We start from the raw sequence: 17305 nt of genomic DNA, 5'->3' as shown, positions 1-17305 counted from the left end.
GGGCCTCTAGTAAGAAATATATTTTTAAAAAACGACTAAATTCTGCTTCATGTACTCACAACTGTAAACCTACTTTTGCCGCACCCCCCCCCCATAATGAACATTTTTCCCAGTCCATGGCTTACCTTTTCATTTTTTAATGTTTTCCAGTGTGTGTATGTTTAATTTTTTGGATTCTAATTTATTTTACTTTTATGATGTGTGCTTTTTATATCCTAAGAAAACTTTGACTACTCCAAGGTCACAAATATTTTCTCCTTATGTTTTCTTCTAGAAGTTTTATGGTTTTAACACTTATATTTAACATGAATTCCTTATTTATTTTCTCTCTCTCTCTCTCTCTCTCTCTCTCTCTAATACAGTGGTTCTCAACGTTCTGGTCCTTTAAATACAGTTCCTCATGTTGTGACCCAACCAAAAAATTATTTTCGTTGCTACTTTATAACTGTAATGTTGCTACTGTTATGAATCGTAACTATAATGTAAATATCTGATATGCAGGATGGTCTTGGGCGACCCCTGTGAAAGGGTCGTTCGACCGCCAAAGGGGTCGCGACCCACAGGTTGAGAACCGCTGCTCTAATTGGATGAAAACTCAGAACTAAAAAATACACATTTTTCATATATTTGTCCTGAAGTAAGAAGCAGAGTCAAGTATTCAATTTAAATTACCTGCTGATAATGAGGGAAATTTTTCAAAGCTTTGAAAAGTAGACAGATGACCTCTGACAACAGACGAACAGGCATCCCCCTGGCCAGGCCCTGGCGTGTTAAGTTGAGGACACAAGCACTGGCTGTGAACTGCACTGGCAAATCCAATGGATGGTTCCTCATTCCTACAGCCACAAGCTAAAGATGAACGTATTTTTAGTGGCTTATGACAACATTAGCATTCTTTATACTATCTCATTTTTATGCTAGTCAGAAAAATATTTGCTCACTGGGAAAGTAACAGATTTTCTCTATCCTCCACATTTATTTTTAGAACATTAGCAATACCTTCTAGTCCAGTGGTTCTCAACCTTCCTAATGCTGCGATCCTTTAATACAGTTCCTCATGTTGTGGTGACCCCCAATTTCATTGTTACAAATTGAACATCAAGCATAGTGATTAATCACAAAAACAATATGTAATTATATATGTGTTTTCCCATGGTTTAGGCGACCCCTGTGAAAGGGTCATTCAACCCCCAAAGGGGCCGCGACCCACAGGTTGAGAACCACTGTTCTAGTCCTAGTCCAAATGCAGTCACTAATGAGCTGTGTGGCTTTAGACACGTCATTTCCCTTCTCTGGACCATCATTTCCTCATCTGTGATTTCATAATCACTTAGTTCGCCTCACTCCAGTTTAGACATTGCGATAAGCACTCCAGGAGACATAAACACTTATACCCTAATCCTTAGCATAAAGTCTTGTGAGAAAAGTAAGATATGTAAACAAATAACATTGTGAAAGATGTCAAAACATGACCCTCTCCCCCCCACCCAAGAAAAGCAATATAAAAGAGGTATAAATAAAGTGCAGTGCTGCCTTGGGTAGTTATGGAAGGAGCAATTATTTCTGGTATGGTATCAAAGGGCTTAATTCCAAAAGCATCTTTAGACAAAGGTCTCAGATAGGATATGGACAGAAGCAGATGCAGGTAGGGGTGGAATGGAGAAGAAATTCCTGGGGAAGGGAAATGTGATAGGGAAAAACACAAGGTGGACTAAAAGATGGATTCTACCCACAGAGGAAGAAATCTGAATTTGAAAGAATTTGAAAAGTGGTAAAATGCTAACTAGAAGACAGACTTATGGAAGACCTAGAAACCAAATGTAAAATGAAAGTGTTGTACCACGCTTAGACCATACCTACTCTAACATTCAGGGACAATGTGATTTGTTTTGTCTATCAAATATGGATAATCAGCCCTGGCCTGGCCAATATCCCATGCACCAAAGGATGGTGGGTACAATCCCCGTTGGGCACACACCCATCTTGTTGGTTCAATCCCCAGTCAGGGCACGACTGGGAGGCAACCGATCCATGTTTCTCTCACATTGATGTTTCTCTCATTCTTTTTTTCTTTCTCTCTCTCTCCTTTCCTCTAAAATCTTTCTTTTTTTTTTTTTTGAATAGGGAGATTCATCTCCTTAGCAATAGGTCTGCTAATACTCACATGAACCATGATTTTAAGAGACCAGAGCCCCTCACTTTGACAGCTGCATGAACTCATGGGGCCTAAGGATAGACTTACTTTCACTCTGGAAAATGACTTTTTCTATATTGCTAAACTGCTCTTAGGATTTCATCATTAGGTTATCATCATCTGCAATTTAAGTATGTAGAAACCAAAAGAAACAGGGTTTTCAAAAATCACAGATTCTTAGATAGAAAAGGACTTTCAGAACATCCAATTCAATCTCATTACAGATGGGAAATAAAGGTCCAGAGTCTTTCCTTTATATAGTGTTGTTTATAAGGTATGACTTAAATCTAATCTCCCATGGTACAAAATAGGCATAGTTTTAAGGAACTGCAAAGAATTGCAAATAATAAAGACAAGGTGACTTTAAGACTCTTTATTTTCATATGTCACTTAATTTTAAATAATCAGTTTTCTTTCCCAAACCACTTAATACTTCCAATTACATTTAAAATAAATTCACACTTCCATAAACCAAAGCAAGGTCTCGCCCTATCAATATTGGTAATTTTACTTCATTCAAAAAATACTTTAAATGGGAGTTTTGGCCACCTTCAATTATTATTTTGTTCTGTTCTTACTGGAGATATTGTTTTCAGAAAACCAGATGTTAGATTTTTAAAGAGTAAATGAATGAAAAATAAAACACAACATTTAGGGAAAAGTGAATTCATGTTTCTAGATAAATGAATCCTGTTTTAGGCAAAACAGTGCAATAGTCCTATATGCCTTTCTCAGACTAAGTTCAAAAAACTGAATAATTCAAATTGATTCCGATACTCAAAATGAGAGCTAAACTGGCAGTTAAACCTATTTTCCTCTCTCTATAAGGGCATTTTGATTCACATAGAATGAGGCATGTAAATTACTGTATTCAATGTGTGTAGTGAACAACTTTAATTGAATCAAGTAAGAATTGAGTAAGTAGTAATAATAAAAACTACGTGTGTGGTTCAGTTGGTTAGAGTGTCATCCGTATACCAAAAGGTGGTGGAATTCGATCCTCATCGAGGCATGTACACGCAATGGATTGATGTTTCTCTCTCTCCTTTCCTCTCTAAAAAAGTCAGTAGATACATAGATAGATGATAGATAGATAGACAGATAGATAGATAGATAGGTAGATAGATACACAGACAGACAAATAATGGCTCTATTTTTCAAACAAACAAAAACTACCTTCCTGGGATGTACTTACTTTTAAAATAGCAGGCATGGTTGCCTGCATTGAAAACGTCTCTGCAAAAAGTCTGTAGAGGGCTTCCTTCATAAAACATGACCTATCCCTGTACTGGTTCAATGCTTCTGAAATCTGAATCACATTGGCTCCTCCAGCAACCTAAAAAACAAAGATGTTACAATAGGTTTCACTGTTCATCTTCAAGTATAGGCTTTTAGGGGCCTCAAGGGTTTGAAACATTAAAGCCAAAATGAGGAACATTCCTCAACAATGCCAACTACTGGCCCAGCCAGGTAGCTCAGTTGGTTAGTGTCATCCTGATATGCCACGGTGGTGGGTTCGATCCCCAGTCAGGACATATAAAAGAAACAGCCAGTGAATGCATACAAAAGTGGAACAAATCAATGTTTCACTCTTTCTCTCTAAACTTAACCAATCAATAAAAATACGTATCTAAAATTTAAAAAAATGCTAACAAAACAAAGCTGTCTGTATTCTTCAAAAACATCAATGTCACAAAGGACAGTAAGGACTAAGAAACTCTTCCAGATTAAATTACAGAGATACTAGAGGCCTGGTGCATGAAATTAGTGCACTGGATGGGGGTGGGTTGGGGGTCGGTCTCTCAGCCCAGCCTGCACCCTCTTGCAATCCAGGAGCCCTGGGGAGATGTCCAACTGACAGTTTAGACCCACTCCCCACGGATGTCCTTAGCGCTGCTGCAGAGGCAGGAGAGGCTCCTGCCACCACTGCTGCTCTCACCAGCAGTGAGCCCGGCTTCTGGCACACTGACCACCAGGGGGCAGCTCCTGCATTGAGCATCTGCCCGTGGTGGTCAGTGCGCATCATAGCCACCAGTTGTTCCGCCACTTGGTCAATTTTCATATTAGCCTTTTATTATATAGGATATAGGATGACATTTGAGTGGAAAAATGATCCTATACTAAATGGACAAGTATTTTATAGAGGGCTATAATCAACACTAGAAATATATACGGATTATATTAATAAAAGCATAATATGCAAATCAACCAAACAGCAGAAGGACGTCTGGATGACCTTCAGGACGACCTTCCAGATGAAGCCAGGGCTGTGAGGGCCAAGGCAGCCAGGGCTGCCAAGGCCTACTCTTGCACGAATTTCATGCGCCGGGCCTCTAGTATTAATTTGATAACTACATTGTAGTCATTAAGGAAAATGTCTTTGCTCTTAGGAAATGAAATACAAACTTAAGTATTAAGGGATAGAGGGACATGATGTGTAACCTACACGATAAAACAAAGGTGGCAAAATGTTTAAACTAGTAATCTGCAAGTTAAAAATTATTATACATACATCCATTGTCCAAGGACCTACACATTATTAAGAATCTAAACAAGGGATATATTCTAAAATTTTAAAAAGTTTTCTGATCATCCAGATATGAGGTGAAACAAAGGATAAGCCACAGAAAGATCAAACAGAAGACAGCTGTTGTATCGTCCTCTCTCCTTGGCTTCCTGGAAATGCCATTACAAAACAATCCTCCTAAGGCAGTGGTTCTCAACCTTCCTAATGCCGCGACCCTTTAATACAGTTCCTCATGTTGTGGTGACCCCCAATTTCATTGTTACAAATTGAACATCAAGCATAGCGATTAATCACAAAAACAATATGTAATTACATATGTGTTTTCCGATGGTCTTAGGCAACCCCTGTGAAAGGGTCATTCGACCCCCAAAGGGGTTGTGACCCACAGGTTGAAAACTGCTTTCTAAGGGATTTGTGCTACACACTGTAGTGGGCCAATGAGAATTTTCTAGTAAATGAAAATGTTGCATGGCTTTAATAGTAATGGTAGGTGCCCTTTCTGACCCCTTTTTTAAAAAATATTTTTTTTATTTTAGAAAGAGAGAAACACAGATGAGAGAGAAAACATTGATTGGCTGCTTCCTGCATGCCCCCTACTGGGGATCGAGTCCACAATCCGGGCATGTGACCCGACTGGGAATCGAACCATGACCTCCTGGTTTATGGACCAATGCTCAACCACCAAGTCACACCCGCTGGGCTTCTGCCCCATTTTTTAAAAAAGAACGATTAAAATATAGTTAACATATAATATTATATTAAGTTTCAGGTGTATAATATTTATTCAATATATATATACCTAATGAAGTGATCAAGATAAACCACCTGACAGGTACAAAGCTATTACCCTATTATTGACTATACTAAAGGACCGGTGCACAACATTTGTGCACTGGGGGTCAGGGGAGGAGGTTCCTCAGCCCGGCCTGTGCCCTTTAGCCATCTGGAAGCCCTTAGGGGATGTCTGATTGTGGCTTAGGCCCACTCCCACCACCAACGCTGCCACCAACGCTACACTCACCAGCCGTCAGCCTGGCCTGTGGCTGAACGGTGCTCCCCCTGTGGGAGCACACTGACCACCAGGGGGCAGCTCCTGCATTGAGCATCTTCCCCTGGTGGTCAGTGCGGGTCATAGCAACCGGTCATTCCACCGTTCAGTCGATTTGCATATTACCCTTTTATTATATAGGATTCTCTATGCTGTACATTACACCCCTGTGACTTATTTATTTTATAACTGGAAATCTGTCTCTTATTCACCCATTTTAAAAGAACTAAGTATATGTTTACCATTCTAATTTTGGGTACAAGAATTAACATACTTGTTCTGTTTGAAGGTTTTCACTAACATTTAATTTTTTATCCATTTTAATGTAAACAAGTTTTTTATCAACCCAAACAAGAATACTTATTATATTTTGCATCTAACTTAAAAGACATGCATTTCTAGTAAGTAAAAGATTTTCTGAAACACACCTTTTAGCCCTAGCTGATTTAGCTCAGTGGATAGAGTGTCAGTCTGCGGACTGAAGGGTCCCGAGTTCAATTCCAGTCAAGGGCACATGCCCAGGTTGCGGGCTTCATCCCCAGTGGGGGGAAGGTGTGCAGGAGACAGCTGATCAGTGATTTTCATTCATCACTGATGTTTCTCTCTCTCTCTCCCTCTCCCTTCCTCTCTGAAATCAATTAACAATATATTAAAATAAAATAAATATGTATATATTTTTTTAAAAAAAGAAACACACCTTTTAAACTTACCATACCTTCCACTCTGCATAAGGCTGAATTATGCTCTTTATAATTCCTTAGTAATGGGAAGAGATTGTGGTCTCTACTCTCTGTCCCCTAACATCCAACACTGTATATAATGCATAATTTAACATTTTCAAAATAAACTACATTTACATGTATACCAGATAAGTTTACTGAAACAAAACTTATTTCCCATTTCCTGCTTTGGTGGTTAGTATCTTAACTACATGCATTATCTCTCTATAGAATACTTCAGTATTTATCCCATATTATTGCATATCCCAAGAGTTTATGCACTAAAATCTATTTTTACAACTGTGGTCTTTTGGTCACTGTGATATTAAATGCTAAACAGGCATACCTATACATTCCTGATAAACAATTCTCTACTGTACATATTTAATCTAAGAGTTCAAATTATCTCTCTGTTGCAAGCCTAATGATGTAACTGATGACTTCCACCTTCATTAGAGATGCCAGAAAATTAAAAGGACTTTAAAATACAATTGCTGTTTTCCAGTTAAAGGAAAATATAAAAACAACCAATGACGGCAAATCACTTTACTCTCTCGTCCTAGACGAATTACGTAAGGTATAATCATAAAGGAAGGATTCTTTTTAAGGCTTGGTTCTGAACTTTAGCTGCACAGTAGAATTACTGGCAGCTTTTTAAAATCTTGATGCCTAGGCCAAATCCCAAACATTACATCTCTAGGGGACAGAACAAAAGTATCAGTATATTTTAAAGCTCCCAAAGTTATTAAAATGTACAATTGAGGAAGAGAATCACTTTTTAAAAAATATTCTAGAACATAAATATTTAAATATATGCTGCTTTAAAACTAGCACTGCCCTAACCAGTTTGGCTCAGTGGATAAGAGTGTCGGCCTTCAGACTAAAGGGCCCCGGGGTTCAATTCTGGCCAAGGGCACATGCCTGGGCTGTGGGCTCGATCCCCAGTGGGAGTAGTGCAGGAGGCAGCTGATCGAATGCTTCTCGCTCATCGATGTTTCTAGCTCTCTATCCCTTTCCCTTCCTCTCTGTAAAAATCAATAAAAATATACTTAAAAAAAATAAAAATAGCACCATGAGGCCCTGACCAGGTAGCTCAGTTGGTTAGAGAATCGTCCAGATATGCCAAGGTTTGAGGTTTCAGGTTGGGTCCCAGTGTGGGTGCTTACGGGAGGCAACCGATTTATGTTTCTCTCACATTGATGTTTCTCTCTCTCTCTCTCTCTCTCATCAATAAAACTAAAACTAAAACATGTCCCAGGGTGAGGATTTTTAAAAATTACCTTTATAAAAAAGAAGAATTCACCAGTGATTGCACAAATAAGTGGAACAATATCTTTTAAATAGCACCATGAGAGGATATAAACTTATTCCAAGAACATTCAAAATTTTTAAGACTCTTTTAAAATTGCTTCGTGTCATAACTTAACCAAAAATGGTGTTAACCATGTTAACCACCTGGTAATTATATTTAGCTGTTAATAGAAGTGAAGAACACAAGTTTTTAGAGTCACAAAGACTTGCATACAAGTCCTAGCCATACCATTTATTTTATTTTATTTTTTTGTTAATCCTCACCCGAGGATATTTTTCCATTGGTTTTTTAGAGACAGTGGAAGGGAGGAGGAGAGACAGAAAGAGAAACATCGATGTGAGAAAGACACATCAAACATGCCCAGATCAGGGCCAGGGATTGAGCCTGCAACCGAGGTACATGCCTCTGACCGGAATCAAACCCAGGACCCTTGAGTCCTCAGGCCAACGCTCTACCAAACCAGCCGGCTAAGGCTCTAGCTATACCATTTCATAGTTAGTTCTATGATTGTGGCCAAGTAGATTAACCTCCCTGAGCTCCCAGCCCCTCAACTGTAAAATGGGAGAATTAAAGTAGGAAACAACGTGCACCACACGCCATCTGGCAGATAGGAGGTGATGCATAAATGACTGCACTCATCCCCAAGAAGCTACACCACCATACATGGAGGCCAGGACTATATATTGTTTAAGATTAGATTCACATATACAACAAAAGTTTAATAATGTTCTGAACAAGTGAAACAAACTTATTTCAGACAAGAACAAACCCTCAAGCCTTGCTGTGTAGTAAAGAAGTTGGAATAACCAGCATCTGTAGCCAACAGTCCCACAAACTGCATCGCAGGCCGCTGCCGTACAAACAGTTCCACAGCTCCATCGGTGATGCGACTGCCCCCCGAAATATCCAGTGACACGATATTAGGTAGAATATCCTTCTGCTGCAGCAAATGAAAAGCTAGATCTGACTGGAGTTGCCTGTGATTAGAAATATCAAGGTGAAACAGACATTTCAGTTCTTTAAGGACTGCGAGAATTTGTGGTTTGGTCATGGTTAGACATTTCATGCAGTGCATTTTGAGAGATCTGAGTCGATCCTTACAGGCAAGGAGGGCAGAGATATCAGTGACCAGAGTATTGGAGATATCCAAGCTTTCCAGTTTTGGTAACTGAGAAACATTAGCTAGGTCTTCATTATGAAAACAAACATTGAAAACACTTAAAACTCGAAGACCAGTGAGCTGACCAAATAGTAGTCCTGAATCTTGACGGATGCTTGTTGAGTCCAATAGCAGACACTGGAGGTTTTGCTGGAGCCAGCTATTGCTGCAGAGTCCATGTAGGATGTCTGATATTGGGAGGTCAGGGCCCACCGCAGTAGCGTCCAGTTCAAGGAGTTTGTGATGGCAGAAAGCTTTTACGAATGCAGCTGTAGAGATTTTAGCCTTTTTAATATTGACCAGCCTCAGTTTCATCTGGTTGCCTCGGAAAATGCTCGCTGTTCTATCAGTCAGCTTGCCTGCAAAAGAACCAGAACCATTTTGTAATAATAACTAAATCTCACCCTGACTGGTTTGGCTCGGCCTGCGGACTGAAGGGTCCCAGGTTCGAATCCGGTCAAGGGCATGTACCTTGGTTGCGGGCAAATCCCCAGTAGGGGGTGTGCAGGAGGCAGCTGATCAATGTTTCTCTCTCATTGATGTTTCTGACTTTCTATCCCTCTCCCTTCCTCTTTGTAAAAAAATCAATAAAATATATTTTAAGAAATAAATAAATAAAATAACTAAATCTCATGCCTTTTCCAGGAGGCATTATGGTCAATGAACTATGACAGATGCTAATCACAACAATAATGACTACTCTGGGCCAAACATTGTTCTAAACCCTTTTCTGCCCTGACCAGTTTGGCTCAGTGGCTAGAGCATCGGCCTGTGGACTGAAGAGTCCCAAGTTCGATTCCAGTCAAGGGCATGTACCTTGGTTGCGGGCACATCCCCAGCAGGGGGTGTGCAGAAGGCAGCTGATGGATGTTTCTCTCTCATCGATGTTTCTAACTCTCTATCCCTCTCCCTTCCTCTCTGTAAAAAAATCAATAAAATATATTTAAAAATAAATAAATAAATAAAAATAAAATAAAAAAATAAACCCTTTTCTCAGATTATATAGTTTACTCTTTGCAATGATACTATAAAAACTATTAATATTACCATCTTATAGCTGAGCAAACTGAAGCTTAAAGAATTTAAACAACTTGTTCAAGGTCCAAATAGGTGGAAGATTCAAGAATCAAAGCCAGTTGGACTCTAGAGTGCAGTTTTATCATAACAACCTTGTTCACAGAAAAAAAGAACAAAATAAAATAGCAAGTATAAAATATATGCTATGCAAATAACATTATTAATAATTATTTTTAACCAAATTAGTGGACAGCCTTTAACAAGTCACTTCTCGGGGCCTCATTTTCCTCATCTATAAAAAAAGGGGGTTGTACTACATTTCATTTAGAAAAGATTTACTAAGCTTCTTCTATGTGTGAGATCCCATGTTAAATAATGGTCACACAAGGTAATTAGGAATCTGTTATAAGGAATTCAGTCAAGGAATGCACAAAAAGTACATAAATTATTATAATGGTATATATATGTTATAGTGATTTATACCAAATATTTATGCCAAGATGATATTCACTTTGGGTAAATTTTTTAATTGATTTTAGAGGAAGGGAGGGAGAGAGAGAGAAACATCGATTTATACATTCATTGGCTGATGCTTCTATGTACCCTGACCAGGGATTGAACCCGTTACCTTGCATATCAGGATAAGCTACCTGGTCAGGGCTTATCTTTGGGTAAAGTTTGAAGACTAAATATCACTTTGTCAGGGGTAAGGTGAAAGCTGGAAAAACATGTCAGAGAAGACATGGAGGGATAGAACAGCAGATTATTTGGAATGACCGGAAAGTAAATCAGCACTACAGGAACACAGGGTCCAAGGGATGGCATAGCTGGAATTGAGAGTCAAGAGAAGGTGAAAGGTAGAGGGGGCCTGTACTCAAATCTAGAATACTCAGATCTTAGGAACAACTCAAACATTTTAAGTAGAAAAATGGTTATAATTCTATTTTTAGAAAGACCAATTATGTGACAGTGTAAAGGAATTAGGATGGTGTTTGATGAGAGTGAGATGAACAAGAGATTATTAATAATTTTAATCATGAGAGATGAAAAATTAAACTAGACAGAACATGGTGCCTGAATGGACTGGGAGAAAGGACTGAGGAAAAAGGTAGGTAAACTGGTGCTGGAAGCTACCCACTGTCTCCAGTGGTCGGCAAACTCATTAGTCAACAGAGTCAAATATCAACAGTATTTCTTCAAAATAGACTCGTGTGGGGAGCTGATATAGGGTTAAGCCTCGGACTGACCTGTGGGCAAAGTCATAAACAATTCCCAGCTTAGAGGGCACAGTCCTCTTAAGCATAATTAGGCTTGACCTTATGATGATCGCTCCCTAGATCTTACTCCGGAAGCTAATGGGCTGAGGGAAGTGCAACAAGAACAAAAACAAGTGAAACTCACAAGAACAGTGTAAACAAGTGAAACTCACAAGAACTGTGTAACCATGGAAACCACTACCTTGTTTACCGCTCACTATAAAATAAAGGCTCAGCTTGCCTCAGGATCTTCTTCTGTGGTCTCGGCCAGGCACAGGGAAGGTCCACGGAGACTAAGGAAAGCTAGAGAGTTCTGAACGCTGTCTCTGTGTAAAACATTCTTCGCCGACTCCGTCCACACCTTTGGGAACCCCTGGACCCCCTGGGGCTGGACCCCAGCAGACTCGCCCAGGCCGAAAACCGACTTCTGCGCATGGGCCACGAAGTTTCAATCGCACTGTCCGTGCGCCCGCACGTGGTATTTTGTAAAAGAGCCACACTCACGGGGCCAAAGAGCAGCAAGTGGCTCTCAAGCCGCAGTTTGCCGACCACTGGCTACACTATCACGCAAGTGCAGCAGGGAACACAGAAGGCTGATGGCCTTGGGTTTTAAGCAAGGGCTAAAAGCTATACATCGATTGTTCTGTCGTGGAAAGGGGGCTCAAGGCAATCCCCTAACCTGATAAACTTTTACTGTTTACCAAACCTTACCTTCTATATGCGTGTTTGCTTTGCTAAAGGGCAAATGTGTATTCTAGTAAATAAAAAGCTATGGGTCCCGAGATTCAGGGAACCTCTCTGCCAGAGAGTAAGGTCTCCGCCTGGCTCCCCCCATGCCTTCTAAATTTGTATTTCTTGTCTAGTGTATCCATTTATGCGCAGCCCCTTCTCAGATCCTGAATCCTCACTGCAAAAGGTTTGCAAAAGGTTGTAGCAAGCGGGTTCCCGGGTTCCCAGTTTGAGTTGGGCTATGCTACCAAGATAGGAGGAAGGAAGCCTCTACACTTTAGGCTTTGAGGAGCAACTTAGTACTTTTATTCAAACATTTATTCAACAAATAGAGTGCTCACTGTAGCAAAACCCTATGCTAGATGCAAAGAATGGTGAATAAGACAGACTTGGCTCCAGGAGGAAGTAACCACTGATGTGGTGAAAATAGCAAGACACTTAGAATTAGAAGTGGTGCCTGAAGGTGTGACTGAACTGCTGCAATCTCATGATATAACTTTAATGGATGACCAGTTGCTTCTTATGGATGAGCAAAGAAAGTGGTTTTCTCGAGATGGAATCTACTTCTGGTGAAGAAGCTATGAAGAATATCAAAATAAAAACAAAGGACTTAGAATGTTATGTAAACTTAGTTGATAAGCAGTGGCAGGATTGACTCCAATTTTGAAAGAAGTTCTATTTTGGGTAAAATACTACCAACAAAATCACATGCTATACAGAAATTGTTCTTGAAAGGAAGAGTCAATCAATGCAACAAATGTCGCTATTGCTTTACTTTAAGAAACTGCCACAGTGACCCAACCCTTAGCAAACACCAACCTGATCAGTCAGCAACCATCAACATGGAGGCAAGACCCTCCACAAGCAAAGATGATAGCATTTTTTAGCAATAAAGTATTTTTAATTAAGGTGTATAATTGTTTTTCTTTAGATATAATACTATTGCACACTTAATATACTACGTTATAGTGTAAACATAACTTTAGTATGCACTGGGAAACCAAAATATTGGTGTGACTCACTTTACTGAGATACCCACTTCATGGTGATGGTCTGGAACAGAACCTGCAGTATCTCCAAGGTATGCATGTATTATGCAGCCATAAAAATGAACGAAGTAATGACCGATGCTACAACATTGATGAACCTTGACAATATTAAGCTGAGTGAAAGAAGCCAGATACAAAAAGCCACCTATTGCATGATTCCATTTATATCAAATGTACAGAATAGGCAAATCCATGGAGGTAGAAAGTAGATTAGTGGTGGTTTAGGGTTGGGGGGAATGGGTTTAAAAGGTTTTTGAAGTAATGACAAGGTTCTAAAATTGTAATGATGGCTGCACAAATCTGTGAGTACACTAAAGAAAATCACTGAATTGTAAACTTTAAATGGGTGAATTATATGGTACATGAACTGCATCTACATAATTCACTACAATTTTTTTTCATTAAGGAAAAATCGTAACATGGCAAATTAAACATAGCCCCTTGAACACCTCACTATAATGGGAGGCAAAGGGAAATTATTTAAAGGCTCGTGCTCACAATCAAAAGGAGGAGACAAGACTACAGCAACTGCATGTCAGCAACTACAGCGCAGAGAGCTCAGTGGTAACTTGACTGAGTTGTCTGCTATCTTCACTCAGCTAAGCCAATAGTAGGGGGCAAGCCTAGAAAAGCAAGACAACTTCCACCAAGGGATCCCAGAGATACTCAGACTCAGCCTCCACACAAATAAAATGGGAATAATTTCTCTATTTCCCGCCAAATTATGGTGGAACAAAAGAGGAATTGCATGTGAAAGTGCTTTCCAACTTGTAGAGTGTTATAATACATGACCAAGGGACCTTATCATTACCTTGCCAAGTCATCACCCCAAGGAATCGATCAGCTAATTCCTGAGGGAAATGCCAATGCTCAGGAAGGCACAGTGTTCCATCAGATCTTTCAGAACACAATTTCTCCAGGTTAGTAATCAGGACATTCAGGCAGATGTCGGCCAAAGAGTAGGGAGAGGCCTCCTCCTAGCAAACAAACCCCCAAACAAATTTTGTTAGAATACACATACAAAAACGCAACATAAAAGCGGTCTGCCATACGCCAAACTACTTGATGAGTATATCGGAAAGTACACTCTCCTTCCTCTAATAATAATTTATAAGGAATGAAACTATCCTTTTCCAACTGTTAGCTGAATAGAAGATGTCATCTGTTGCAGCTTCTGTTATATCTTGAAAAATAAGTTACCTCACTCTGGCCAGTTGCTTCGTTGGTTAGAGCATTGTCCCAATATCCCAAGGTTATGGGTTCAATCCCCATCAGGGCACATATACAAGAATTAACCAATGAAAGCATAAATAAGTGAAATAACAAATTTATGTTTCTTTCTCTCTCTCACCTTTCCCCTCTCTCTCTAAAGTCAATTTTTAAAAAAAAAAACTCAGCAAACTGAGAATAGAAGAAAACTTCTTTGACAAAGAGCATCTATGGAACAACCTACAGTAAGTATCATGCTTAAAGGTGAAAAGATCTAGAACAATACAAAGATGTCTACCCTTACCGCTTTTCTAACACTCTACAAAAGGACCTAGAAAATGGATATAAAAAAGGATATAAAAATCACAGACTGAAAGGGAATAAGTAAAGCTATCTTTACTTATGGATGACACAATTTTAAGAAAATCTTAAGAAATCTTACAAAAATACAACTAGAAAAAAGTGACTTTAGCAAGGCTGTAGGATATAAGATCAATATAAAAAGTTTGTAAAACTTTTTAAGGTTTGTTTTATTGATATTAGAAAGGAAGGGAGAGAGATAGAAACATTGATGAGAGAGAAACATCAGCTGCCTCCTGCAGGCCCCCTACTGAGGATCCCACAACCTCAGGGCACAACCTGGGCATGTGCCCTGACAGGAAATTGAACCTGTAGTGCATAGGATGATGCTCAACCAACTGAGCCAAACCGGCCAGGGCTAAAGTTATATAAACTTTAAAAAAATATTTACAGTAGTATCAAAAGCAGAGGTAGAATTAATAAAATATGTAATGAAAAGACCTTTACACCAAAACTACGAAACACTGTTAAATAAAATTAAAGGTGTCATAAATAAATGGAGAAATATATATATCACAGGTGAAAATGTATTCATGCATTGTGTAAATTTAAAAATTAGTTAAATAGAAAATGTGCGTGTGACACTGTGCCAGTACTTACTTAAAAACCCAGTTTCTCAGCTACAAAACAAACTTACAAATTATGTACCAGCGTTTAAAAGTAAGTCCAAAAGAGTGCTACAGGAGTACAGGATCTTTGCAGGGCACAAAAGCCCTCCAACAAGGCGCTAGTAGGTACTAGTAAAGTACAACATCAATCAAAATGTTTTCTTCAGGCCCTAGCTGCAGACTGAAAGGTCCTGGATTCTATTCTGGTTAAGGGCACATGCCTGGGTTGCCAGCCCGATCCCCAGTAGGGGGCGTGCAGGAGGCAGCCGATCAATGATTCTCTCTCATCATTGATGTTTCTATCTCCCTTTCCCTTCCTCTCTGAAATCAATAAAAATATATTTTAAAAAATATATTTCCAAAAATATATTTCCTTCTTTCTGTACCAATTTTGGGTTGCGCCTACGCTGGACTTTGAGTTCTCAGAGGGTGGTCCCTGGGGTGTCTGTTGTGGAATGCGGAGTCTGAAAGAACCTGATACCAAGTTCAAGTTCAAAGGCGAATCAACTTTCCGGATTCTCAACTCCCCCACCCACCAGTAACATGGAGACTACAATACTTACCGCCCCCCATCCCCCCCAAAAAAAGCACAATCGGATTTTAGAAATTCGATACGACTTAACGCACCAGCAGGCGCCCAATAACCTGGGTTTGCAGTTTGCTCAGAGTTGAGCGTAAAAGGCACTCCATCCAGGTTTATAAAACACGTGGAAATGAAGGAATTCCAGTCTTTGGGTTTCCAGTTCCCCAGCCGGGCTGAGGATGGTCAAGGACTCGGGGAGTAGGGACCGCGGGGTCACAGCCTCCGGGGGTACGGCTTCCGGGACGCACGCGGGGAAGCCGTCGAGGTTTGGGGCATTTGGGTTCACGGCGACAATAAGCATCCAGGCCCAGCGCTGCGCCCAGCATCACGTCTGGCCTTCACCACCCGGTCAAACAGCCGCCACCGCAAAGATGAGTCCGAGGCCAGAGGAGGGGACCCGCCAAGGTCAGGCGGGGGCGGGGCTGGCTCTCGCGGCAACTCCTCAGCTGCGCAAGGTCGTCGCGCTCCGCCCGAGGCCGGGGCGCGGCGGATCCACCACCCTTTCCCCCTGCGCGACCCCAGCTACGGCGGGCGTCCGGCAGGCGCTCGGCCCCTTCAGCCTTTACCCCCGCGTCGGCCCCACGAACCACCCAGTGCCTGCGCACGGCCCCCGACGACTCGCCGCGCTCTCCCCGCACCGGCGCCGAGTCCCGCCGAGGTCCCTGTGCGCGCTCACCTGCACCACGCAGTGGCCCGGGGCATCCTTCTGCGCGTCCGGACGGGCGATGGTCCGGGGCGAGAGGTCCGGGTGCAAGAAGTGGACCATGGCAACCCCCGCCGGCGGGGCGTGAAGAGAGAGCGGGCGTCGAGCTGGGGCCCGAATCCCGCAAGAGCTGGAGCCGACGGCTCCGGAAGCGCGCCGCGCTCTCGCCGTGGCCCCGGCAGCAAAGCTTTTGAAACGCCCGGCGCAGCGCTGCGCAGGCGCACGCGGCCGCACTGCCTCCCCCGCGCCCGCCGCAGGCCCGCCCCCCTCCCCACCCCGCCCCCCCGACCACTGCTCCACCCGGTCAGGGCCCAGCCGCACCCCTCCGCCACCCCTTCGCCCGGGAGACCTACTTCACGGCCGCCCCCAAACCCCCGCTACCTACTCGGCCCCGGGAGACCAACCCTCCCCACCCCTCGGGACTGATGCTACTGGCTGTCTTCCCGCAGAGGCGTGCGGGCCGCGGGCCAGCTGATGGAGTTGGGAAATGGAATATGTAATTCTGTTTAACACTTGAAAATATGTTTTTTAAAGACCTTTCTCCTAAAAATCTGGCGACAGCACCTCTCTTCAATCAGTCCTCTCCGTTCGAACTGCTGACATTGGAGGGATCCAATGTTAAACCACTTCAGACGTCCTAAGTTTTCCAAAATGAACTACCCCGCCGGGCGGGCGTGGTCAGCGGCTGGGCTGGACCCAGGAACCAGGGAGGTGGTGGTTCTGTTGTAGTCAAGGGCACGTGCCTGGGCTGTGGGCTCCATCCCCAGGGCGGGGCGTGCAGGAGGCGGCGGATCCATGATTCTCTCTCATCATTGAGATTTATATCTCTCTT

At 41.8% G+C, this 17305-nt stretch overlaps 1 protein-coding gene across 1 annotated transcript in view; it reads right to left on the bottom strand.

Annotated features, from left to right (window-relative positions):
* ZYG11A (zyg-11 family member A, cell cycle regulator) overlaps positions 1-16536 on the bottom strand; it is a 33828-nt gene extending 17292 nt beyond the window's left edge. Inside the window, exons 1-5 of the mRNA XM_070403335.1 lie at positions 16447-16536; positions 13822-13987; positions 8570-9318; positions 3390-3530; positions 673-849 (exon numbers count right to left, since the gene is read on the bottom strand). Coding sequence (XP_070259436.1) covers positions 673-849; positions 3390-3530; positions 8570-9318; positions 13822-13987; positions 16447-16536 — 1323 coding nt within the window. The remainder of the gene's footprint in view (positions 1-672; positions 850-3389; positions 3531-8569; positions 9319-13821; positions 13988-16446) is intronic.
* Between the last annotated feature and the right edge of the window lie 769 nt (positions 16537-17305).

The sequence above is a fragment of the Myotis yumanensis genome, unplaced genomic scaffold (genome assembly GCF_028538775.1).
Source record: "Myotis yumanensis isolate MYYU_CA2020_CCGP unplaced genomic scaffold, mMyoYum1.0.hap1 SCAF_2, whole genome shotgun sequence".
NCBI classification, from domain to species: Eukaryota; Metazoa; Chordata; class Mammalia; order Chiroptera; family Vespertilionidae; genus Myotis; species Myotis yumanensis.
This window is presented reverse-complemented; position numbering and strand designations above follow the sequence as displayed.